Raw genomic sequence first — 27743 nt, 5'->3', positions numbered from 1 at the left:
CTAGATGAAGGGAAGCAGCTATCCCAGCTCTGTTGGTTACAAATTCTGCACATAACCACCGGAGTCTAACATTTCATGGTTTTGCTTTTCTGCAGATAATAAGATGGCACTAAATACTAATGTCCCAACTAATGTGCTTTAAAAGTCGTGCGAGGGAGACTTGGTTAGTTCTTGAAAGAAAATGTGTCTTAAAAGAGCTTGAATTAGCTTAAAAGTACAGATGTATAAACTACTGTCTTTTAGTTTAATGTGTACATTTTAATTTGTGATAAACTGTTTTTCAAATGTTTATTGTATCACATTAGACAAAACTATTAATGTTACTAATACCAAAGACCTGTCTTCATTTTGAAAGTTCAAAAAAACATTGCGTAACAGTAAATGGCCATAGCATGGGATCTCTTTGAGCAACATTGCTGCCTGCATGTTAATTTTAAGTTTTTAGTTTTATACAGTTTACGGTTAGAAAAATATTTGGTAGGATTAACATAGATTGCATCTTACAAAACATTGGTTGTTTAAGTAGGTTTGCAGCTCAGATAGTTGTTGACTCACACTAAAAGATACATTTTTGCAGTTTTTTGACTCTTGATCGAGTGCCAGTATCAACCCTCGCCTCTCTGCACTCTATCAATAGATAAAATCCAAAGCAGACAATTCATGGATGTGAGGGGCGAGGAAGCATGACAACTCCACTGTCGCTCTGCTGTAGTATGAGAGGACTTCCTTAACCAGTTCAGAGAAAGTGGAACAAAAAGATCTGACCCGAGAACATGACAAATCTACATTTTTAGATTGTTATCTATGTTTTTTTTTTTAATCTGCGTGTCCTCTGTCTGCTAAGCAAGCAGAAATGCCTTCCTTTTTTATTCACTCGTTGAACGACCTTAAAGGTCGGCATTTTGTTTTGTTTTTTTCTCCAAAGGTTTTGTCATTCAGAGCGTTTTATAAATGAGATTTACTCTGGTAAAAACAGCTGAAGCAGAGTAACTTGTTTTGCTGCAGAAAAAGGCAACTCCCAAAGACAGGGATCGTACACTGCTGAAAAACTTGAAAAAGCATGATTTGAGTTTGAAAACTAACTGACATGACGCCAGCTGGGTTTCACTCCTATTGTAACTTTTAGTTGCGTAAATGAAAGTCCCACTTTGCCGACATAACTGGAATGAAACAGAGCAAGGTTTCACATTACACTTTCTAGCGCATACTCTATGGCTGACATTTAATTGTATACCCAATAGTCACCTAAAAATAGGCATCCTTATATTATTAAGCGACAATGACAAATATTTCTGTGAAGAATGCGGTGTGGTTGATTAAATCTGCTACAGCAATCTGTTTCCAAGTTCAGCCTTGACTTCCACATGGTCATATAATGCATTAGCCAGACCTAGAAGGAAAAAATGCAGCAAATTTAGACTCAAGTTGAAACTTCAATTTTATTATTTCGTCAGAACAATATATATATAATTTGGTTGTGGCTGTATGACAAATACAAGAAGCAAGTCACACAGAAAGAAACATTGTATTTGTTGGTGAATGCATTTCAGAAGGGGTTTAGTGCAACTGATTCCCAAATATAGAATAGAAATGCATGCATGCATGCAAGAAATGTGAGGATGACATTCCTTACAATTTCTTTAATACGACTTATTCAGGTCATGTGTTCACGTAAAAAACAAGCAAGGGAAGACCCGGACTAAAATTAAAAACATCGGGAGACAGCAACGAAAACAACAAGAAAACAGAAGAATGTGGTGAATATTTAAATTCCTGTCAGACTGCTGTGGCAAACCCTATCCGATTATTGCGGCGATCAAACTCTGTGTAGTAGCGTGCAATGAAGTTGGCTCCCAAAATCCATATGGGACCTGTAGGAGGCGGCACATCCAAGCCCCTGAAGGTAACGGTGCAGACTTCCCCTTCGATCTGTGATTGCTGGAGCCACAAAGAACAGATGTATTATAACACAATAACACACCAAACAAAGTGCTAGAAGTAAATGTCTACTATTAAAATTGTACTCAAAAGTATTATCTGCATAAAGGGATTACTGTTGTGGTCCTTAATTTTCATATTTTATAAGCCTAATATTACAATTCACAACAGCAGAATTAAAATACACGTAGTGCTGCAAAAATTTATTTAAAAAAATAGAAATACGTCACTAAAGTGCAAGTACCACAACATTGTACTTGGCTGTAGTACTTGGGTAAATGAACTGATTTACGTTTGAACAATGCATGCCTATGTTAATACAGTTCAGCATCCATCAACACTCTCACCCATAATATATAATCCTCCTGTGTGAGCGAGTATTCCTGGCCACCGAGGAGGAACGTGACACTGGGTAGCGTCTTCACAGTATCACACTTGACTTTGTACTGGCGAACAACAGAGTAATAATTGGTGACAACTCATGAATTTCTGCAAACATGCTTTTTTGTGGGAAACTGTGTTGCGTGTGTAAAAGCTTACGCCACTTTCATCCAGCTGTGCTCCGATGGTTTTCATCAGCACGGACACAGAGGAGGCCGGGCCTGTGATGTAGGAGGAGCCCGTGTCGATCACAGCTGTGCAGCCCTCTGCGCAAAACATCATCTCCCTCCCCACAGAAACACTAAAAGAATGAAAGAGGAGGTAGAAATGAAAACACATGTACTTTCTGAATGGCTGCACCTTTGTACTCATGAAAACACATTACATGATAGCAAATAAAGATCATACCCTTTCATGGTAAGTTCCCATTTGCCTGTCTGTCTGGTGTTAATATAATTAAAACTTCCAGTGTAGTAATTTGGATCTGTTCCACCGAGGACAAGCTCTCCGCCTGGGGAGCGTTTTGGGTCCCTGAAAATGATAAACAAAATACCCTTAAAGTTGTGCATTTTCTCTTTGACAGTAGAAATTGTAATTTTGCTGGTTCACACAGGTTGCTGAGCTATATCACATATTAAAAATACAGTACTGTGCAAAAGACTTGAGCCACCCCACATTTCTTTATATTTTGTTTCCAAGGAGTCAGACTTTCTTGTAGCTTTTGAAATTGGTATTGAGCAATATTGTTCCAGGATTTCTGAAGATCTTTCAAAAATTTTCTTTGGACATGTGCTTCTTTCTCACTCACTTTCAGTCCAGTGCTTCAGTCCAGGTGAATGTTTTTTTGTGTTGCTTTTTTATTTGTTTGTTTTTTAAGCCATTTAACACTGACCTATAAATCATTCAAGCACACAAATGGCATCTAACTCAAGGGATGAACACACATAACCGACAACTCAGAACAAAGAACACACCCAAATCACAATCAAAGCTTTGGGCGTGTTATTAAGCGTCTTGCAAAAGCACAGTTTGTTCCCATTTCATTATCTGTGAAAAATTTCAGAGACAGAATGGTCTGACAGGCATAAAGTAGTATTTTTTTTTTCAGCAACAAGGTGATTCTCAAAGAGCTAGTAGCCAAAAACTTGGAATATCTCAGCGTATTGTGTTGTGTGTCCATAAAAAATGTGAGAAAACTGAACAAGTAGAGGACAGAAGAAAAAGTGTCACACCTAAAAAACAAAACAAAACCATAAACAAAAACAAGCATAAAGAAGAAAACATCTATAGCAGATAAGCAGGATCTGAAAGTCATGTCGTTAAGAAAAAATACACCAAGGACCTGTCACAGGATCTGACAGATGGATCTGAACCTTCATCTGATCCATCTAACGTTCCCGGAAGCCTCATCAGAAATGGTGTCATTGCACAGCTGTCAAGAAGGGGAACACAGAGAAAAGACTGAGGTATGCTGCACTAACATCTGGAAATTAATTAGCAATGGCTTTATTTTTCAGCATCACACTGATCCCAAGCACACTGCTATTGCAGAAAAATCACATTTTGACCAAAAATGGAGCCAAGGTAGCCAACATCCAAAGAAGAGTGTAACAAACCACAGCAGACCTGATGACATTTCCATGCTTCTCAGCATACTTTACTTTATTACTTATTACACGGTTGCTGTTCTAACACTTCCTGGCTGCAGCTTCCCAGCTGCCAGCCACATGTACATAACAACAATAACTACCGACAACAAGCACCGCTTTTTATGCCGGCGAGGCGTGATTGTAGATGCCGTGCAGGTGAGATGAACTCACCTGCACAGCATCACAGGCCATGCCCCATTACAAAGAGCGTTAAATATCCTTCAAGAAGCCAGAAGAACTATTTCTGAAGACTACTTAGAAAAATCCTGCCTAAGAGAGTTTAGGCTGTTTTAACGAAGACAGGTGATACCAGTATTAACTTTCAAACTCACTGGTTTTCACATGTCTTATATTACAATCAAACGCTGCAAATATTTACCACTTTCCTGGCAAAATGTAGAGTGATGAGGAGTGGCTCAAGATTTTTGCAAACTTCTGTAAATAATAACAAAAAATCCAATTCCCTCTGACAGTAAATAAAGATCGTTTACAACTTAATCATGAAGGCACCTCAATTTTTAATATGTTTATTTGAGTTATACCTACTTCTTAAATCTTACATAAAAATGCAAGAGGCAAATTTCATGAGTAAAACATGGGTTGATGCATGTTTCATGAGACATCCAACACATATAAAACACAAAACATTTATTATATCTTTTCACTATTTCATTTCATATGGGACGTTCTTTTAGCTTAAATTGATTCTTTCGTATGGCGCTTCCCACAGTAAAAGAAAACATCATAATATTTTTTCAACTGGTTTATTCTGGATATAACCAAGTATAATAAATGACAAAGAACTATGAGAAAATACACATAAATTTTTTTCTCTATTTTCTCACAACACCCTTGTGTCTCACACAGATCCAAATCCATTTCGTATGATCTTCTTCAGGTTTGGGTTTTTCTTCTCATTCTAACTTTTTCAGCTCAACAAGCAGAAATTGAAAAAACGTGATCCTAAAATCTAACAGATGTCCTGACGAGACATTATTTATAGTTATAGTGTTTTTCTCTCTGATTGATCGATTCAACACTTGGCAGCAAGTTCATTTTTTCACTGCAGCATAAATATCATTGACAGCTTGATACATTTTCTTCAGCATCTAAATTATTGTCATTATTATTTTTTCCTCGTGCAAAAGCCTTTCATATAAAATGTCAGTTCAGTTGATTTACTTATACCCACCTGCTGTAGTAGATGGAGAAAACTTCTTCTTTGAGGACGTGTTGAGACATGATATGATCGAACACTGGGGTTATGCCATCAATGGCCGCGTTGGGGTATCCCATCCCCAGCACTCCATCAAACTTGGCAAAGATGAAGGGCATGGCAGACAGAGCCGTGGCTTCAGCAAACACTTGCACTACTGGGATGCCACCAACCTGCAGCAATAAAACACTGCTAATCAAAAGTTTAAAGTGTAGTGTGCAAGAGGAAGTTTAAAAAAGAAACAAAACCCATTTAATTTGTAGGTTTCAGACTTGAAACTCACCACAACCACATCCTCGCTCAGGAATCCCCTGACATTTCCAGAGGCATACTGGATGGAAAATCCTGTTCCATTCTCAATGTAAGTCCGGGATTTGGAAGCATCATACCTGTTGTGAGTAACTGAAAGCATTTAAGCATTTAAGTCCAACAGCGAATGTTTACCTGGGAAGTTTTAATGAACAATGTTCCCTAAAATATTGCATCTATTTTTTTTTTTTTATTTGGCCAGTGAGCATAAACTAATGTTGGCATATTGTCAGTTCATTAAGTTCACTAAGTTCAGAAAAAAATGTTTGAATATGTACACTTACAACAGGCAGTGGAGAACGGTGAGCAGCTTTGCGAAGGCACCCACAGGTTGGCTGAGCCTGTGTCAAACACCACATTGAACATCTGGGCCGGAGAGCCAATACTGATTTCTCCAAAGTACTGCGTCTATTGGAAGTGGAAAAATGTCCCACGTCATTGTTGTTTGAATAGTTTTTCATTCCAGTGTTTTATAATTTTTAAAAAAGCAAAAAAAAACACAAAACCCCCCAAAAAAACAAAACAAAAAAAAAGAAAAAAAAAAGAATAGTTTTTCAAAGGTTTTCCCACATGTTAAATGTCACTTTTAAGGCCAATGACAGAGAAACGTGGAAAGTCTGACTCATAAAAAGAGAATATTTCAAGAGGCTAATTCAAAAGCAAGTTCATCTGCTGTTGTCGTGAAGACATCTCAATGCTCATCCAAGAGCAGAGATGAAACCTTTAATCATAGAGGTTAAAGTCTGTATCTATCTTCAGAACTGAAATAGAAAACGCAGGTGGTTTCAGTGCTACATTTTCTATCACATGTATCATCTGTAGCTCTAATCAATGGATCACATTAAGGTTTCTCACATCCAAATAGTTGGTTAGCGGCGTGGGAACAGTTCCGTTGTTGGTGACAGCTATGCTCTTCTGGGCCAGCTCAGTCATCACCTGCTCTACAGAAAATCCCAGCTCCTGCAGAGTCTCTCTGATAGATGGCATCTTTTTCAGGGCAATTCTGGAACCAGAGCGGGAAAGAGGAAACATTCTGAATGAATGCAAAGAGCAAACTCGATAGCTAAGGTCATGTTAAAAATAATTTCCCCCAGGGATCAATAAAGTATTCTGATTCTGATTCTGATTCTGATTGTTAAAGAGGTACATGGAGTTTATTTTCTGTGCTATGTATCTATTACATATGTCTGGGGATAATCTCAGTATGAACCTTTAACAAAGTACAGACCGCTTTGCTCTCAGCACCCAGCCAATCAGATGAACAAAAACACATGTGAACCCAAATGCTGAAATCATTAGCTTTTGTAATGAATCAATAAAACACATTGTTTTCATGTCCTTATATAATTTATGGTTTACTGTCATTACGTTTCTCCAGAATGTTATCTATAATGCTGGTGCAGAAATCCAGCAAGTTAGATCCTTTAAGCAAATCAGGTAGGCATGTAAATGATTCTTTTTTTTTTTTTTACCTTCTCAAAGCATGGCTCGTGGTCACTGTCAGTGATAGAGCAACCAAATATATCCACTGATTCATCAGTAGTGCCATGGCGACTTCTCGGACTTCACTGATGTCGGTTCTGTATATAAAAGTTGGTTTTCCTGGCTCTTCTTCTCTCTCGCTCTCTCCGATGTCGTGCACCTCAACTCTTTTTATACCATGCCCTCTTTTAAGTGCTCTCACCCATGGGCCTGGCTCTGGTTGGGAGCTTTCCTGGAGGTGACCACTGGAAAACAAGCCCTTCTTCCCTCCCCCCACCTTGCACTCTACCCCTCTGCCTTGATCACACAACCTCTTCTGTGATAAACAGGTCCCAGTGAAAGATGTGAACTCTGACCCCTTAAGAAACACTGATGACAGAAAGCAGGGGTGAAGAGGTCTGCATATTAGTGACGTAGGTAACCTGGAGACCCTGTGTGAAGGGCTGTGAGAAAATTCGAAGCAACCAAATGATGCTTTGAGTTGTCAGGACAGATTAGCTTGTTTACTAAAGTCACGTTAAATCCAGATCTCGCTGTGCACTTTTACATTATTTCTCTAACCTGCTGATGATTTCATTTAATTAGATCAGGGGTGTAAAATTAGTTTTTGATCATGGGTAGCCGGCCCAGTGTGATCTGAAGCAGGCCAGACCAGAAAATCTAATCCGTAATAACCCTCATAAACACCTACAAATGGTTCCCTTTCGCTTTGGATTAAAGAAGTGCATTTTTGAAAAATGTTCACATTTATTGAACCAACCATTTACATAGGTCATAGGTGATGTTTTTGTCAAAACACATGACAGTCAAGACAAAATTGAGAAATTGAGCACCTGTGTAACTCAGTGAGTGAGCAGGTACTGATATGCCACGTGGCCCAAAAGTAGTGGCCTGGGTTCGAGTCTGACCCGTGGCTTTTTGCTGCATGTCTTCCTCTCTCACTATCTAATAAAGGCAAATGCTAAAAAAATAATATTAAATAATATTAATATTAATTTTCTGGCAAGTGATGAATGACCCTTTGGGAAGCCAGCTGTGTCAACATTAGATGGGGTTTTGTTCTTGAAAATAACAAAAACAATGATAAGAATAATGATAAAAGAAACAAGATGCTTGTCTGCATTTAACACACCTTTGAATTTCTTCTATGTGAAACAGTCAGTTAGTCTTTCTGAAAGACACACACACTGTTTAAACCTCTGAATACAATATCAATGCTGCAGATTATATTATTAATGCAATGGTAATGATGATGATTATTTACCAATAGCAGTAAAATAATTTCCCTGCTCCACAAGTGTTTACTGGGTTTTACCACAGGGAGGATTCCCATGGTATCTTGCCTGTCACAGCTGTGTGGTGAGTTGGTACTGTGCTGACCACCAAGTCAAGCCAGGAGATATGTGGAGGTCCATGTCTGGCGCAAGCTCAGACAACCGTAACAGAGGCCAGAGGTCAGCAGCTGAGATACTCCCTGTTGACAGATCTTCCAGGGAATGATGCCATGTTTTCATACAGATTATAGAGGCAGAGATGATTTACAGCAGAGTTATATTGCACTATGTTTGCTTAATAAACACTGGAAGATTCTACCGCCACTATTACCAGCATACTTTCTAAATAAATGCTTTTTTTCATAGTGATGACAAGTGACAAAGGGATGATTTACAATAATAAAAACATAAAAAGACTTTTCAGCTGAATCTGCAGCTCTCCTCAGCTTTACGGGGCTTTATGGGGCGTTTAAGCCCATCGTTTATACATCCGGCCGAGCATTACTGCTTTGGTTCACTCTTACTGCAAATGCAGATACATTTAGACACCAGCAATTCCACACAAAGCAGCATTCAGCTGCTATAGAGATCAAAATCAGAGCAAATAGAAGCAAGAGAAAGGGGAGTGTGTCAGGCTTATATGCATCTTGTTGTGTTTACAACTGTTTCAAGTGGCCAATAAAATAAGTTATTGCAGGTTCAAAGCTTTAATGATTGATTTTTTAGGCTTCTTGGCACATGTGCAAAAAGCCATAAACACATTATTATTGTCTAATAGAGCTGCTGTGGTGAAAGTATTACCAAACTATTATCCATTTACCAGTTTTACCAGAGGCTTGTTTTAAAAAAATAAAAATGAATAAAGAGGAGGATATGGACAAGTATTACCATCAGTTTTTACATTTTTAAGACACATATTACTTAGGAGGCCCATGCCTGTTTATTCTTTAATACCATTAGGCCTTACAAGCAGGTTTTGATAGTGCACTTTGGCAATCTCACAGACACCTGACTCTTGACCTGCTAGGTTAAATGGATACCCATAAGTTTCTTTCCCACACTGCCTAGGGAGACCCATGCGTCACTGCTGCATGGCCTCCCACCTCTTCACTTAGGCTACTCCACTGGTGCACATGGGAAATGTAAGATTATCTCCTGCATAACAATTTATATCAGTTTTATATTTGTTTTTTGTATGTCATTAATATTTCCTTGTAGGCCTTCACTTCAAGCCAAAATTTAGACTTTGGTCATGCAGAACTACTCAGAACCGTATAATAAAAGCTGTTGAAAAAGGTGCAACTGAGCAAACCTCAAATGTGTTCCTGCTGACAGATGCATATCAGAGGCAGAATTCGTGCGAGAAGCTATAGCAGGGTTGCGTAGGGACTGTGTTATCTCTCATAATAAGAATGATAAGAAGCAGAGCAGTGGTTGTTAGCAGGAAACGAGACTCAAGGAAGTTATCACTCAAACAAATAAGCCTGACTGCCAAAGCCACAAAAATGCAACATTCTGCCCATCTGGCATGCATATAAATGCGACATGTCACTTTTTCTAATTAGTTAGTTCATATAATTAGCTACAAAAGAGCAGCGAACAACAATTTGGTTTCACAGATTTTATACCCAGTTATGTTTTCATCATTTGAAATCCATGAACTTCAAATTAGGAATGATGAGTCTGTGATTCCATCTGGAGACAATATGTATGAAAATATGTGGGGCAGTCTTCACATCAGGAGGTAAAAAGTGTCGAAATTGAGATCAAAGGTGGCAGTAAAATCATGTTTTATGTACAACAGATTGATAGCCATCCTCAAAAGCTTGGTTGTATGATTACATTTGATCTTACACATTTTGTTTTTATTTTATATATTGATAGTTGGAGTTATCGTCCTGAATTGGTGCTTGAATTTTCACTAAGGAGCAGGGTTTTTTTTTTTAGACCTTTTTGCTGCTTGATTTCCGACCAGCAGAGGGCAGCAATTGACTGAAAAATCCACTAGGACAACTCTCAGGAGTTCTTCCTGTTCTTTGATCACATGCAACTCAGAAGAAAAACATTACTTATTAATCTCCGTGAGACTGTTTGTAGGATATGCACGTGTGTCTTCATCCTTACACTTCAAGATAAAGACTGTCCAGACTCATCTTTAAGCTGCACTGGGACAAGCTACCTCCAAAAGAATTGACATGATGTCTGAAAATCCCTGTTCTTTATATTCAAGCTTTTCCATTCTAAAATATTTATAATACATTTATAATTTAAGCATAGAATGGTATAACTCAAGGGATGCACAGTGTTAACAGACGACTTATTAGAAAAAAAACAACTAGTATTACTAGCAGCCTGTCCCAAGAAACAAATGTGGAGTGCAGAATGCTTGGACTTGAATGCAAGATACAGCAAAACAAGGTTAAAAAACAACAAGTGAGACATTTATTTGTCTGGAAAAGTAAAACAAACAAACAAACAAACAAACAAAGAAACAAAACACCCAAAAGACAAAAACAAAAACAAAACTGAGGTATAACATCCAAAGTACAAGGAGCCCAGGGAAAACACAGAGGAAAAGTACAACACAACAAGGGAGAAGTAGAGGACAATATATACACAGGAAGACAGTGCCCACTAACAAGGGAAGCGGAAACAGCTGGAAACAGCTGGAAACAGCTGGTGATGACAATCAAGACAGGAGGGAAGAAGCAAAACTAAACATGAGACTAGAGACAAATGACTATCAAAGTAAAGCAGGAAATGAAAATCATCACAACTGAAACCCAAAGAGAAGAACATAACAAACTTAACAATGTACATCAGTAAATGGGAAAAATAATCCCAAAAACTACTTAAATAAATTAAAAGAAGGCTTGTCTAAAAAGGTTATTTTCAAGCTCACTGGAGTTAGATGACGAGATATGAAAAGATATTGTGGGAAAAAAAAAGTTTTGCGCTCTATCAACATTAACTGCAATTCCCAGAGAGCTCTATTAGGAAGCAGGTGCACTGTTAGGATAAAACAGCTGGAGAACACACCAGAAACCATGGCAACTGCACTTGTTTTGCTGCTCAGCGTTTGCGACTCAACACAGTGTGCCCATCCACCTGGATCAATGAATATTTAATAACAGCAGTCACACAGTACCTTAATTATAGTTAAACAGCTCTGGTTGGTACTTGCTTGGCTCATACTGTACATCTGAATTACTCCAACGTATGTTAATTGGTGGTAGTGGAGTGCATAGATAGATACTTCCTCACCACTGCTACCACTCTACTCCTACCACTACAGCTACTGCTAATACATCTCCTAATGAAACTCTTACTACTAGTGAGAAGTTACTCATCCAACATGTTTAATTCACTGGTCTTCTACGTGTGATTTCACACGGTGATGCTTTATGATGTCACATTTTGTATTGTTAGGGCCCTCTGCAGGCCTGGATGCTAAAACTAGTTCAACAAATAAATCCTCATTCAACACCATACAAAAGGTTTTCATTTAGACATCATATGCTTGATGTAAAATAGAGGCATAACAGATAAACATATTTTATTAAACCACCACACCGGAAATACACTGATTGACTAATAGGTTGTATAGTATGGCTTACATTCTACATCAATCAGTAGTAGTAACATGTAATCAAGTAGAAAACAAACTCACAAATGGCAACATGGATACAAAAAATGTAAAGGTAAAACTATACAGACCACACAAAGACAATCTTGAAAGACTCAAAACAAAATCGTAAATGACAGAGCACAAACCTCATAAACAAACGTTTAACAAGTTCCCCAATTCTTATGCTCTTTCACTCTTTTTAAATAAGTGCCATTTTTAATTCTTAATATAATAACAAGCATTAAATGCAGTATCTGTCAAATCCATTACATTTTTACAGAATAGCAAGCTGAAAGATGTTGTGGTTACTGCAATCACAGCAGGATTGTGTGTACAGGATATCCTCATTTAAAAAAGACATCCTCCTCTAATTGCTTAGCTTTGTGACTTCCTGGACAACAAGCACACATATCCTTGCACTCACCAAACATCCTCTGTGTGGCGTTAACAATAATGGGCTGACTCATCTCTGAAGGAGAACAATGGAAATCTCTTATTGTATCAGTCTGATTGTTGTTATCTGTCTTGTGTGCCTGTTTTTTGTTTTTTTCCTCTGCTGCTACTGTGACTGTCATTACTCATCCAGAAACACAGTGCTGGATAGATAAAACTGTGACATCAGACCAGAGTAAAGCACTCTCAGACTGCCTTAAGTCTTTGCTCCATTTTTAACAATCAGTTGGGCTAAACTAATATGTTCATTTTGACATGCCTTCAACTATGTTCAAGAGTTTATTTGGTAACTCCCTTTAATACAGCCCGTGACTGAGGGCATAATTCCCTTTAATTAAATATAATTACATTGGTTTTTACAGGAAGCAAATAAATACTTATACTGTAAGTAAATTTATTCTGTAAATAATTTTTAGTACTGCATAAGTTAATATATTTTAGAGAAAAGAAGAAACAATTACATTGTAAGTAGCGAGTCTACATAAAAGTAGCGTCTCTTTTTCTGTAAAATACATGGAAGTTAGGCACGGCATCCTGATATATGATATAAGTTAAGCTAACCTAAGCTAATTATCTATTAGGGAATCACTTTGTTGGAACAAATGCTTTGTACCCATTATTGTAGCTACTCTCATTTATGAAACTTTATAGACACAAAGACTGGACTGAAAATCAGTGAAAAAGCAGCCAATATCCAAATAAAAACTTTGAAAGAACTTCAGAAAACTGGAGAAACAGGAGAACTATTGCTCAAGGCCACTTCATTGTATTAGAAGAAAGTCTGGCTTCTTGGGAGCAAAATAAAAAGAAGGGAAGGGTGGCTTAGGAGCTAGCTGCCAGCTCAGCTTTGCAAAGAGACTGGGAGCAAAGACAAGGGCCTAGCTCTGCCCAAATGTAATAAACCCAGCCTACCAACACTCACTATAGAATGCTCACATTACATTTCTTTATATGCAGAAACAACTTTTGGTTTTTATGATTTTATAGAATATATTGGCTTAAAAGACTACAGTTCTATAAAGACTAAGTTGGAAAGTAGGTGACTCAGAAGAGCAGCTGGCAGGCTGACGGGAATCCATGAAGATGAAGAGGGATTCAAGGGTAGGCATGCAGATGAGTTACAGGTAAGTATTTTTCCTTACAGGTAAGGAGGCAAACTGGAAAGTTCAGATGAGTGGATTTAAATTAATTTTCATATAATCAGTCCATAAATTGTGGCTCATCTCTGTACTTTCTCTCTTTTCTTTTTTTTCAAATTTCTATCTGGTGCTCCAATTGTATTATATTTTATTATTTATTATGTTTTTATTTTGATGAGTGGGTTTTCATGGAATTCATGGAACCTCTGCAGTAATTTGGACTTCAGACAGGTTACTATGGAACAGACAAGAAAACAGGGTTGAAAAGTCCATAACACAAGGGCTACTGTAGATGAAGACACAGTGAAACACAATTACCATCCACAAAGGTGCTAACGATCCGGTGGGGAGTACCTGCATAAGCCGGTCCTAAATACCATGATGAACGACTACAGAACAGGTGTGAAGGTGAGAGCCCAGGAAGAAAGGATCTTCTCCCTGTAGGCTGTCCATCGAGGAGAGCCAGCCCACAACCTCAGTGTAAAAAAAAAGAGAAGCAGCGAAAGAAAGGGGGCTAGAGAGAGAAGTTATGGAGAAAAAATGAGTGAGAGAGAAAGAGACGCAGGGAGAAGGGAGAAGAAATCATGACAGTGTGTGGTTTTTCCAGATATCTCCACTTTGGTCCTGTCTGTCCCAGGGACATTGTTCCGGATGTTTTGCAGTTTATTCAGATGCAACTTTGCAAATCCAAGCTGTGCTGCCATGTTCTTTTTATTGAGAAGAGGCTTTCTCCTGGCACCTCTTCCAAACAAGACATGCTTGTTCAGTCTTTTTCTAACTGTACTGCAGTGAACCTTTAAATTTAACACTCTAACTAACACCTGTGGTGTCTATTGCTCTTGAGTTTTTGCAGTTTCTCTGCACAGTCTGACTTTGGAGTGAATTTGCTTGGATGTTAACTCCTGGGAAGACTTTTACTTTAAAAAATGCTATCAGTTCTCATTACGTAGATTATCAGTGCCATAAAAGTAAAAAATACTGTTAACTTATATTTCACACAACATAATTAATCACAGGAAATTAAAACATAGTATGAAATGTTATGGTTTCTCTGAAGCTTACCATATTATTTAAATCAGACAAACTGTTGTTTAATCATAACTTTGATTACGATACCTAAAACAAAGCTGATGCTTAAATTCTTTGGAGGATTAACAGATGCATCATAAACAGAGCAAGCTAGACAGCTAATGTTATTTAACATAAAAAAGACACATCCATACCAACTGATTCTTCATTGTATGCCATGAGCTGAACATGGCCTCCTCTCTTTCAAAGATTGTGTCACACTCCTTTGAGACAGGCAGTCACACAGCTGATCAAACAGTAAATCTGATTTTGCCTAAACAGCTTCACTAACTTCCTCCTTCCAGAACTCCAGAGCTTGCTTTTCTTTTCAAAGGAGAACAACCTCAAGTTAATACCCGATTAGCTTAGCCACCATAAAAATAGCCGACAAAGTGAAACACTGGAATTCTTCTATGAAAGAATATCAGGTCTAAACTGCTCACTGTTCTTGAAAAATACATCATAATTTGTGGTCTGTGCCAGCAGCTGAGTCGGATTGTCTGCTGCCTATTTTGATCTGTGAGTAGAGGTGGAAGAAAGTCATATTATCTTGTTTGGTGAAATATTTTTAAGTCAAGCATGAGATCTGAGGGGGATGAGAATCTCGTGGTTGGTAATAAAGTGCATTAGACTGGGATATGTGGTTACGTGTTAGTCTGGAGGCAGGAAATGTGTCTGTGAGCATGCCAGTGATGTAAGTTAACTTATCTTTGGAAACCTCATGGCCTGTATTCAGAATCTTGCTGAAGTTAACAATAAAAGTAGATTATCATTACACAATGACGCACTGGCAGATAAACAGCCTTAAAAGATCTTAAAAAGTGTGGAGTTTGTTTTTTTCCTTTGACTGCAGCAGAAACTGTATGTTTTCTTTTATGACAACCTTATTAGCAAATATTATTTCTACAATAGGGTCACTATTTACTGAATTTGCTCAGCTTTGACATGTTGTATTGAGTAACCTTTGCAGGCTGTATGTAGCTCCATGGTTTGCTCACATACACACTGATGGTCCTTACACAGTTTTTATGGTAATGTGCAAAATACATATTTTTTTTATCCTGCATCAGATTTTGCCAATAGCTATATTTTAATGATTACTCAGATGTATTAACTTTTCCAAGAAAGGTAAAATGTTTAGCTGTTGTTTTGAAAAAATAAAATAAATAATAAACCAGGATCTAACCTTTCTGTGCACATAAAAATCCCCCTTCATGTTACGCATCCATCATTTGTTTGTTTGACATGAAGTGCAAATCACAAAAATAAGCGACGACACCGAAGCTGCAAATGGACGTAGCATGGCTCTACAGTATTTAGAGGCTGGTAAGAATAGAAAAAGGAATAAAGTGGGGGAAAAGAGTTAACAGCTCTATGAAAACTGTATGTGGGTCAAGCAAAAAAAATCCAATATTTACTTATCCAGTATCTGACGTTGTTATAAAATGTTAGAATTAGATTCAATAAAATGATTGCCTGTCTTATGTGGATTTGCTATTTTTGTGAAGTCATGTTTTATGTGCATAAACAAGCTAAAACACCTGCATTTGACATGTTACTACAGTTAAAATCACATAAAAAAAGTCATTATTAAAATTGATGCATTAACATTTGCATTATTAAAAGATACTCTCTGTTTTTGTCATGATCCTGGGTCCTTTTGACCCAGCGTTTTGTGTTTTCTCTTCGTGATTTTGGTTCTGTTCTTCCTCTGGTTAGTGTTTACTCTGTTCTGCCCGTGTGTTCCTGTATCTAGTCCGCGTTTCTTAGTTTGTGTCCTTTCATGTGTAAGTTCCTGTTTTATTGTGAAGGTCTGCGTCTTATGTGAGTGTTTCAGTTTGCCTCCCTAGTCTCGTCATGTTAATCACTCCCAGCTGTGTTTCCCACCAGTGTGTAATCTCCCTGTGTTCTCTGAGTGTATTTAAGTTGTGTTTTCTGTCTTAGTAGTTGCTGGTTCGTCTGCATTATTTCCCCTCCGCCATTCTGTGTTTATTCCTCTGGCTTCCTGGTCATTCTCCCTGCAAGGTACCCTCGTTCGTGCTCTGGTTTTGTGTTTAGTTTAGTTTTCCCAGTTTAGAGTTTTTACCGTTCTGTTTCTCGCCACCCCTTTTTGTTGTACTTCTCCGGTTGTAAATAAAGCTCACCCTCCACTTAAGCAGTCTGCATCTTGGGTCCGTTATTAATCCACACGGCCTGCCTTGGCAAACCGTGACAGTTTTTCTTTCAACATTTGAAAGTTCACTTTTCAATCTTTTATCCTGCAGCAGATTCTACAATTAAAGATATTTTCTGTGATCACACAGATGTCTGCTCTTTTCCTACAAGGATAACGTGTTTTGCTGAGAGAAACTCCAGTTTAAATCTAATATTTCCACTGACTGCTGCACTCCACAGTGGACTTACTTTCCACATACCGTACTTTCTAGGGAACAAGATGAAGAGATTGGGAAATATTAGATTTAAACATTTGTTTTGCCTGGAAGCTAACATTTTATCCTTACAGTCAAACTGGTATATACTGTATTTCATGACATGAAAGACCCTTGAAGACATAGCCTGCTACAGGACAAAAGGACTGAACTGATTCCTACATAGAGGTTTTCTACTCTGCTTGAGGACTCAAAATGCTTTATACTCATTCACCAATAAACACACACTTTCATACATGCGCTTTTTTCTATGCCTAAGTGCTTTCTAACATTCAACATTCATTTACCTTGTGTCACAGGTGTCCACACGTGCAGAATAAACAATTTCACAACAAACAGTGCACTAGATTAGAATTTGCATAAATAACCAACTTTGTCTTTTTAAAATCTCTTTGCTCTGTTTCCCAGACTAAAGGCAACACGAGCTTCTTCCCTCCGCTGCTGCAATGTTCTCTGTGCCTGAATAATTCAATATTGCTCACTGTCTGCTGCTGTTGTGTACTGCATGGTTAAGAGCCAGTGAAGGGGAAGGCTCAATGCATGGGGACAGGCCTTGTTTTCTACGCCCGCAGCCAAGCGTGCATCTTATGTAAGGGAGGGGGTTGGATGGCCAAAGTACAACATCCACAGCATAAAAATTCATGTCGCTTTGCCATCATGTCTTTTTCCAGCCCTACTCTCACTTTCTATAGTACAACCCTAGTAATGCTCTACCTTTTTAATGTTAGGTCAACATTTTCATCACAAATTCTAAGTTGTTCTGCCCTCAGTTCTTCATCTTTCATCGCTGGCTCCACACCCACCTTGTAGTGAGTGAAACAGGCAGGAGTTCTGACAGGACATGAAAACCATTTTAGACTTCTCGAGGAAAATTGCATTTTAATAACAGTGTTCTATGTTCTGATCATGCAATTTTGCTATGTTAAAATAAGATATAGACTTTTGTTTTAAATGTAACTGTGACACATTGAATGTACTTCTCCAACTTCTCTAAAAGGGAAGAACCTTGAACCTTGTCTCCTCTGAGACATCTGTGATGTGAGAATTCAATTGGTATTTGCATTATTTAACAAACCCTCTGGTCCTCTGATCTTTTGCAGGTATACCTGAGTCTGTTTCCCATGATCTCCCACTTCACAAACAGTATGCCCCTCAAATATAACCTTGAAATTCAAATAACCATAGACTTCATCTTTTCAGCAAAGACTTTGCTCAAACTTCAAGTTTTTTTTCAGAGGTTGTCTGTTTAAAATACTTTCACAACATTAAAATACAGCTTTTAAATGCATTTGCTCTCAGATACTCATAAATGTAGAGCAATATAGCTCAACACAAATGAAGCACAGTGTGTGCATTGCACAGCCAGGGCATGTGGGCATTTTTTTCATGAGCAGCGGAAATAAATCTCACCAAAGTCCAATGACCAGCTGTTCATCTGTGCTCTAATCTCTTTCACATGCACAAGAAGGCATCAGCTTGCCCACATTTCACACTGTTGTCCTCCACAGTAACATGTAAAGCAGCTATAATTGGTGTCTTTATAACACACATGAATACAACTCTGTATATTTACATAGAGGAAATTATTACTTTAAAAAAGCAAGGGAAGAAAAGTTAACACTGCCTAGTAACCGCAGCAAACAGTTGGAGACTAGATTTGAATCAGTTGGATTTTTGTTTTGCAACTAACATGACAGATATTTCCCTTGTTTAAAAAGAAAAAAGTGAATATTTGACCAATCACCAGTTTTCCTGTGTTTCAAATTGCTGGATGTTGCTGTTAAAAAGTTCCAAGACTAATCCTGTTCCACTTCAATGGCACTGCACTGTCACGCACATGCAGATGATAACGGCAGTGACCTTTTTGTGACCTTTTTTGCTCATGGAGCAGAGAAAACACCATGTTGAAGCTTGCAAGGATTTTTGTTAACAGGTTCAGAATGAGCAGTTTTCATTCTGAAAGAGTTCACTGTCCTCTGGGAGAAACAAACCATGTCAAGTAAGTTTCAAGAGATGAGCTTATTCTGTTATGAACTTTTAGCACAAAGGATGTTGTGGTGTTGGTTTAATACTCTGCTTGCTTACTATAATTTGAAAATGTTACATTTTTAAACTGCAGTATAATTACAACTACACACCTACCACACTTACCAGATTCAGCTCCAAGAGCTACATCAAAAGCTTTGCCCTCCTTTTCAAAGAGAAATGAAAACCCAAGGGTCATTGTTTGGACACCTAGGAAGAGTTCCAGATCACTACGCAACAAAAGACAGTTAGTAAAAGAGTAAAACAAGATTTGTTGCTTATTTTACCAAAAACAACCTTATAAGCAAAGTAACCAAACTGTTTAATGGCAACTCATTGATAACTGCATGCTATCAGCTAAAATTTTATTACATAGTGTACTGTATGTCAGTGTTTTTCAGCATTTTTCAGTAGATATTTAAACACCTAAACCTTCACTTGCTCAGTTTAGCTAGTGTCTATGTCAATTTCGATCTACCAAGGTTAGCTCAAATTAAACTAAAATTAAAAATTAACACAGAAAAAATATTCTGATAGGATTAAAATATAAATGTTTGAAAAGTTCCACTGCCTATTTGATTTTTTTCCTCTCTTTCTCTCTCCCAACTTGTAAAATCTATGTCGATGGGATTTTTTCTCATCTGTGTTTAGACAGCAGTACCTTGTGAAGGGCTTATGCTACCACGATTCTTTATTGAGAGTGAGATTTCTACATAATTTAAGGTCTTTGTTTTGTAATAATTGTTCTGATCTTATTAAATTTTGGCTTACCATACCACACATTTCATAATAATAACAAAAACTACATTGAAAGCAGAAAGTCCACTTTGAAAACTAAGTGAACTCAAATAAAACCGATAAACTCAAATTTAAAAAACCGTAACAATGCTGCCTCCCACACACACCAAAGACATGCCTTTTATCTTAACACTTTCATGCATTATGACTACCTCAATCAGGATTTTTTTCTTGAGTATTTTATTCATCTTTAGGCATGAAAAGATGAATAAAATAAAATACTTTTTTAAAAATACTAAAAAATCCTGATTGAGGTAGTCATAATTCATGCGTGACAGGGTTAAATAACAATAATTTCAATGAAACACATCATGCATCTATAGTAACATTAAATGGGTGGCAGGGTATGGAGGGACACATCAGTGTCCAGTGTAGTGGTTTATGTGCAAGTATACCATCAACACTGAGACAAATACAAGCAAACAGCCTTTGAATAGCTGTCCACATGTGTGAAAGGGTTAAGAGCTAAATCTGAGTTGACCTTGGGTGTAGGTGTGAATGATTGTCTTTGTCTCTGTGATGGATCAGTGTATGCCACCTCTTTCCTGGTGTAGGCTATAACCCCCTGCAAAGTTGCACAAAGACTTAAAGATAAACTTTTGTCTCATGTTTTCTGGCTATAAAAGTTTTTTACCTCTCATATATTATATTTTTATTGGTAAAGTTTCAAAGTAATGACATTTAATTCAATGTGTAAAAGAATGCACTCGCACAATAAGGATGTACTTGCAGAAGGACTTGTGTTTATGGTGCAATGCATAAAAGCACTTTGAACAGATCAGAACAGAGAATTCTTTACAAAGCGAACAATGGGGGGGTTCAATGAAACACCTCGTATTAGCACACCGCGCTCTCCTTGATACGATAGATTTTTCGCCCTGGCGGCCACAAGAAATCTGTACAATCTTTGACTTGCTGGTTAACATTTAGCAGCTGTGTATTGATTGTGAACTTTATGTACCACTCACAGTCAAGCCTTTGTCATTAACAAAGAGATTTACTTTACTTTCTTTTCATATAAAATAAACTGTTTGTTCAAATTTTTAATGTTGTGAGTTGAGTTATCTAATTATTATTATTAGGGGCGATCGTGCCTCAAGAGTTGGGAGTTCGCCTTGTAATCGGAAGGTTGCCGGTTCGAGCCCCGGCTTGGACAGTCTTGGTCGTTGTGTCCTTGGGCAAGACACTTCACCCGTTGCCTACTGGTGATGGTCAAAGGGCCCGGTGGCGCCAGTGTCCGGCAGCCTCGCCTCTGTCAGTGCGCCCCAGGGTGGCTGTGGCTACAATGTAGCTTGCCATCACCAGTGTGTGAATGTGAATGTGAATGTGTGTGTGTGAATGGGTGGATGACTGGATATGTAAAGCGCTTTGGGGTCCTTAGGGACTAGTAAAGCGCTATATAAATACAGGCCATTTACCATTATCTGCCAAGAGTGTGTGGAAGAGTTTGTTTTATGCATTGCTGTCTTTAGGGCATGCATACTTCTTCCTTTTGCTTTCATTTGACATTAACATCTTTTAACATGTCATATAATGTTCACGAGTACAACTGGTAAAAAAAAAAAAAAAAAAAGCACACATGTCAAGGGTTTCTTACCTCTCCTTTGTTTTATGTTTTGGTCTCTGACAATTATATAAAATAAGTACACCAGTAAAAAGAAAGATAAATGTTCTCTGTCAGTAGCGCTGGAATTCTTTAACCCAGCAAAGTTATGTAACACTGCTCATTATTTCAGATTTAAGCCTTACAAAAAGTACATTATTTAATTTGGGTTCAAAGATTTTATAGAGTTTAATCAAATTCAAAGTATGCTCACACACACACACACACACACACACACATGCATACAGACACAAACACACACACACGCATGCACGCACACACACACACACACATGCACACACACACATGCACGCACACATGCACACACACATGCACGCACACATGCACACACACATGCACACACTTGATCCTCTTCAGAATTTGAAAGTCTGTTTGCCTCAAAAGCACCCTGTTATGTTAGCAATCAGTCAGACTTTAATAATGTATTGTGTACTTTGTAACCAGATTATGTTATTCAGAGACCTGAAGCTACCCTCTACTAAGGATTCAAAGCAAAATAGTTACGCAGTTGGAGATGTAAACTGTGTAAGTGTTAGCGTGTTCTGTTGGTGGGTATAACAGGAAAGATGTGAGGAGTAGAGGCAGTGAAGATGGACATGTTTAAATACCTGGACTTAAACATCCAAATAGCAGATAGTGCACAAGAGAGGTGAAGAAGCAAGTGCATTCAGGGCACAGTGGCTGGGGTGATTTGTGACAGAAGCATACAGCATCAATAGTGAAAGCAAATGTTTACAAGAAGGTAGTGAGACCTGCTGCAGTGTGATTTATGGTTGAGAGACAGTGACACTGTTCAATAGACAGGAGGACGAGCTGGAGGTGGCAGAGTTTCATTTGGAATGACCAGGATGGACAGAGTTAGAAATGAGTATAGAACAGGAACAGCTCATGTTTAGCATTTTTAAGGCAAAGTTTGAGAGGATAGAAGAATAGAAGATACACTGGACAGAGGATCTTGAACAGAAGAAAAAAAAGAAAAGAGAAAGAGCACAGAGATGGAGTTCATGGATGTAGTGAAGGAGAACACGCAGAGGATTGGAGTGACAGAGGCAGATGCAGTCACACTGGAAAAATATTACAGATAGTAAATCTAAAAGTCTTCTTACTATAATGCTCCTTCATAAGCAAGAACTTGTTTCTTTACACAAGAAATGCTCCTTATTAAAGAACATTATGAAAGGGGATCAGATGCATTTGTTGGACATAAATCAGCATAATATTGCAACATGCAGTCACAAACTTATTGAGTGAGGAACGATATGTGGTAACTTTATCTGCAACATAAACAATAAATTGTGTGGGGAAAAATCAACAGAGTAAATAAAGTTTTGTAATATCCTTAATAAAACTCCAGAATTGAAATGTTGGCATATTTCATTTAACAAAAAGGTTAATGTCCACAGCTGCCATTACATGGAAGACAGGAGTGGTTTGGCATTGTCACCTGACTTCATATTCTACCTCAATATATTTTATTGAGTTTCCCATTTGACTTACTTGACTGTCATATGTATATCATGGTATACACAAAAAATGGTATGGTCCCAAAAAATCCCTTTACATTTTTTTTTTTAATTGATTATCTTTGGCCTGTCAAATTGTCTGGTGTGAAAATGAATTATTGACACCTCTCATTAAATCTAATCTCCACTTTACCCCCAGAACAGGTTGAAATAGTTAAAATAACTCAAAATATCTGCGTGTGTGTGTTCAGGGCATTTAAATTTTACAAATGCAGTAAAATGTGGTTTGATTGCTGGTTTGAGGGTGTATGAAAAGTGTCTGAAACATTAAGCTTTATTTTATTTTTTGAAAACTGGCAACTTGAATCAGCATTTCTTTGATTTTTCTTTCACCTTGTAAGTGATCAAACAGCAAATGAACCATGTACAGTACATTGTTTCATTCCAGACAAGGCCCACAAACATATATATGCAGTGGAGGTTTCAGATGGTGATGTAACTGAAGTTCTTCATCTAGGAAATAGTTCACCTCTCCACTCAGAATACAGCAGTGCCAGGGATGTGTGCCATGCACCATGACTTGCAGCTATTTATGCTGACTTCACCACCACACGCCCACTTGTTTTGAGAACGTCATGCAGGCCCGGCCCTAACCAATCTGGCGCCCTAGGCAAGATTTTAGGTGGCGCCCCCCTACATCGGCAGTGTAGTGTATGTACTCACAAGAAACCGAATAGCTTTGTCTTTGACCTTTTTTTTTTTTACTTAAAGAAAGCAAATTCACAATCAGAATAATTAACAAGATAAAAAAAGATATGAATAAATAAATGAATACAAAAAATAAAAAATGAATATATGAAATACAATAAATTTTACATACATAAACACAATAAAACGTGTCAACAAGTTGGATAAAATAAATTAAAAATACAATATAAATAAGGCAACAGGAAGACCGCTTGATGCTGCTGCATCATGGCTGGGTTGTGCTGCTGATGCTGCATCACTGGTGGGTTGTGCTGCTGAAGTGGAGGCAGCAACGGTAGATGTGGTAGATGGCCCAGGGGTGGGATTTAGAAACTTCAACAGTGCGTCTGAAGAGAGGAGTATGTGACACCACTGAGTATTAAAGTCTAATAATAAAAACATATGATTCCAGGAATAAAATGAAATGATATAATATAAATGAAAAACCAAAGAGATATATGTATGATGTTAACTCTTATGCAAATTAGATTAGATTCAATTTATTGTCATCATTACAGTGAAATGCTGAATAGCAGAATGCAAAGTAACAGTATAATATCATATGAGAATGTTATGTTATGATTATCTTTGACCGAATCACAGCAGTGCTCATTAGAGATGGACCGATCCGATATTACGTATCGGTATCGGTCCGATACTGACCTAAATTACTGGATCGGATATCGGAGAAAAATAAAAAAATGTAATCCGATCCATTAAATATCATGAAAGCACCTCACAAAACTTGCAACACCCGTAACTCACCTCAGAACGTTAGCACGTCGGAGCAGTATGCATCATGTGATAGAGTGGCTGTGGCATGCGGGACCTGGTGGTCTGGATAGCATTTGGAGCTTCGCTAGCAACCCGGCATTTCATCTCCGACAAAGTTATCCCCGAGAGAAGTAAAGCAAGTGTGTAAGTCCATCTCTGAATGTTTGTAAAGCATTCCTGCGTTAAGCTTAACAAGCGACTGCCTCTTCTTGTTGCTACTTCAATCATGAAACTGCTTAACGATCAGCTGATCGGCTTTTCTGTCGCGAGTCCGTGTCTCTTCTTTGTTTTTGGCCCACTTTGCACCAGAAAGAGGAAACCAGCGGCTGAACAACAGCAGCACGTTTAAGCTTGATCAGCTGTTGTTAGAATGTATTTATTATTACTTTCTACTCGAGGATCTTTTTCTACATAGCTGACGCTGGTAACTGTGCAGGGGCGGATCTAGCAAAGTTTAGCCAGGGGGGCCGATAGGGCATTAACAGGGAAAAGTGGGCACAAAGACATACTTTTCTTTCTTATTCTCATTTAAAATGTCTAGCTTTTAATAAATAATTATCTGACACCCAAAGTTTTAATTTGATGTAAAATGAATAGAAGTCAATTACTGTATATAGTAACTATTAAGTCTAATATATATACCCTAGTAAGCTATAGTACTTTTTCCTTTGGGAAGGTACCATCTGTGCAGTCTGCAATTTTGTTGAAGAAAGATGTTGAATCTATTTAATATTTCTTGAAAAATAATTGATTTCTGTGCATTTTTTTTCACACTGCATCACATTAAGGTTGATTACGTCGATTAAGCATCATGAGGTGGAGCGTGAGGGGTGGTTCCCTATTTTTTATTTATTTATTTTTGTTGTTGCTGGGAGTTGGAACCCTATTAGTTAGGTTGCTTAATATTTATGCTAAGTACTCTTTAAAATACCAGAATAGGGAGGATGGTGTAGGTTTAAGTTTATTAGATTGATCAGTATTGCTGAACTATGAAATATTTTTTTTTTGCATACAGGTATAACAGAATAGCTTTAGTGTAGTTGTTGTTTTAAACTTGAGTATGAACTTATACAAAATGCAGCAAGATATTTAAAAAACAGTTTTGTTGATTAAAAAACACTATATCGGATTCATATCGGTATCGGCAGATATCCAAATCTATGATATCGGTATCGGACATAAAAAAGTGGTATCGTGCCATCTCTAGTGCTCATATTAAAAAACAGCATTCCCTCTCATGTGATATTGCTTAATTAACATTAATGATGTGCACTTTAACAACTAGGCTTACAACTATAATATATACAGGGGTGGAAAAGTGACTATTACCTGCAGGGTAAACGTTAGCTAACCAGAAGGCAATAACAATGTAAACAAAAAACACCTGCTTAAAAGATGAACACAAATGAGGAATGGTGGGAAAGGTGGGAGTACTGTAATTACCTAACGTTACATTATTATTTTCCATAACAATTTAGCCCTCTCCACAATATTAACTGACGTTAAAACAGTTAACTAGCTATTTATTGATTAGCAATTAGCGAATCATGTAACATTAGCTTAATGCTAAAAATTTAGGTTACTATCACATTCAGACAAATAATTTCATGTAGGCTAACGTTACCTACCTCTGTCTTTTTCTCGTTTCTCCTCCTCTTCTTTTCTCTTTTTTCTTCCCTGGCCACCTGACAGTTTTGGCCGTTTTGACATCTTGTGTTGATTTTTTGATGTGGTGACGTCCAAAAGGAACCATGATACGGGAAGGGAGGGGGCGCATCGTACGGGGAGGGGGGGCGTAATGTTGTAACAAATAATGTTTCTAGTAAATAAGCTTTACTTTGCATTTTAATTAACGTGGGATTATTTTTTGTATTTAGAATTAATAGTACCAACTTTTTTTTTTTTTTCAACATTTATGGCACTGGCGTGGCGCCCCCTGATGGACGGCGCCCTTAGCATTTGCCTATACGGCCTATGCCACGGGCCGGCCCTGACGTCATGTGATGTGTGACCATCACAAATGAGCCCACTTTGCAACACACAGAGGAAATGATAGTAAAACACGTAAAAACATTTATAAATCAAGTAAATTTAGATCTTAAAAGAAAAGGATTGATGCCATTTCCTGGTCATTTGAAACGAACACTTTATGAGATAAACAGGAGAGGTAAAAAGTGTCACTGTTGCCTCACCATGAAGACTCCCAGCACTCACCAGTAAGATGAAATGGGATGGAAAGCTGCCTTTCATGCACTGCTATCCAGGCCACTGCCCTCACAGTGGTAGAGTGCCAGTTACTGTACTTTATCTGAAGAGGCAGGAAACACAGAGAGCCTGTTTTTCCCTTGCTGTGCCATGTGTTTCTCACCTGATCCCTCCTCTTTTTTTCCAAACTGCAGAAACCACAGCATTGCTCTAGGTAATGTGAATGTGGACACTGCAGTCCATTGACTGGGACTCTGTTTAAATGTCAAAAATCACATTTTGTTTGGTCAAAGGAAGCAGAAAATGAAAAAAAAAAACTTTCCCCCCAACAGTAAAGACAAAATTATTTGTGAGGTTAATAAAAAAAAAAAGACTCATTAACTTAAATATCTTGTTTCACTTGCAAAGATTAGGCAACAAGCTTGTGAGACAGTTAAGTCTGCCTGAGTTTGGTGGCGAGATCCAAACTCTCTTTGATTCTTTTGAGTGACTTCCTCTCTTTGAAGTTGACAGGAACATGGTGGAAGTTGCTCTGGTACTCTCTTGTGAATCTGTTTCAAGGATTTTCATGAAACTGCTACTTTAGGTTTTTACTTCCAAAATGCATGTTATGAATTGTTCTTGGAAATGGTGACCAAGCAGCATCCTCCACAGGTTCGCACATTCCTGCAAGCCACAGTGTTTATACCACCAACTCAACAAAAGGGTAACATTCTTAATAAGCAGCAACTGCTTGCTGTCTGGGACATAAAGTAATACATGTATCTACCTCTGAGATCATAAGTGCTGAAAATTATATATTTTGTATGTATTTTTTTAGTAGAGTAAAAAAAATGTAGAATAACACTGGATTTGGTTTTCTCCACTAATAATCTAGTTTAACTTTACAGATTGTGATTTATATGTTTGGTTAACACATTAAATATTACATGCTAAAACACATTAAATTCTTTACTATGTATAAAGTTTTACTGAATTGTGCTGATCATACATTTTTCCAGTTTTCTTTTCTGTGACTCGTTAATGTCAGTCTATGCCAACTATAATTGTTCTATAACATTATACTCAAGTAGTTTTTTTTCTTAAGTCAAGGCATTTACTTACCGTTTATTAATCTTTTTGTTGTTTGTTTGTGGTTTCC

The 27743-nt window shown here is 37.7% G+C and overlaps 2 protein-coding genes across 6 annotated transcripts in view; both read right to left on the bottom strand.

The window, feature by feature from the left end:
- Positions 1–27737, bottom strand: part of csf1b (colony stimulating factor 1b (macrophage)) — a 42880-nt gene extending 15143 nt beyond the window's left edge. For all 4 annotated transcript variants that reach the window (XM_085258622.1, XM_085258623.1, XM_085258624.1 and 1 more), the window contains exons 1-2: positions 27707–27737; positions 26612–26705 (exon numbers count right to left, since the gene is read on the bottom strand). The gene's annotated coding sequence lies outside the window, so the exon portion shown is untranslated. The remainder of the gene's footprint in view (positions 1–26611; positions 26706–27706) is intronic.
- On the bottom strand, positions 1453–27743 carry ren (renin). Of its 2 annotated transcripts, XM_085258621.1 has the most exons (10): positions 27707–27743; positions 26612–26705; positions 6349–6496; positions 5778–5901; positions 5468–5586; positions 5161–5357; positions 2728–2850; positions 2479–2620; positions 2286–2384; positions 1453–1938 (listed from the first exon to the last, which is right to left on the bottom strand). In XM_085258621.1, the coding sequence occupies exons 3-10, from the start codon at positions 6478–6480 to the stop codon at positions 1777–1779; spliced, it is 1098 nt and encodes a 365-aa protein (XP_085114747.1). In that variant the 5' UTR covers positions 6481–6496; positions 26612–26705; positions 27707–27743; the 3' UTR covers positions 1453–1776. The 2 variants fall into 2 exon arrangements, with proteins under 2 accessions (XP_085114747.1, XP_085114746.1); XM_085258620.1 differs by lacking the exons at positions 26612–26705; positions 27707–27743 and adding an exon at positions 6966–7147.

This window comes from Mchenga conophoros, linkage group LG20 (genome assembly GCF_057382185.1).
Source record: "Mchenga conophoros isolate Kocher_MC1m ecotype Shallow Benthic linkage group LG20, M_conophoros_male_GT1.1, whole genome shotgun sequence".
Lineage (NCBI taxonomy): Eukaryota > Metazoa > Chordata > Actinopteri > Cichliformes > Cichlidae > Mchenga > Mchenga conophoros.
The sequence above is the reverse complement of the archived record's forward strand: the minus strand, read 5'-3'. Positions and strand labels throughout refer to the sequence as shown.

Coding starts and splice junctions, on each gene's coding strand:
- ren (XM_085258620.1), bottom strand. CDS start 7,042: ATGGCACTACTGATGAATCAGTGGATATATTTGGTTGCTCTATCACTG. Junction 5,902..6,348: donor CGCTAACCAACTATTTGGAT/GTGAGAAACCTT, acceptor CACTTCCAATAG/ACGCAGTACTTTGGAGAAAT. Junction 5,587..5,777: donor ACCGTTCTCCACTGCCTGTT/GTAAGTGTACAT, acceptor AAATGCTTTCAG/TTACTCACAACAGGTATGAT.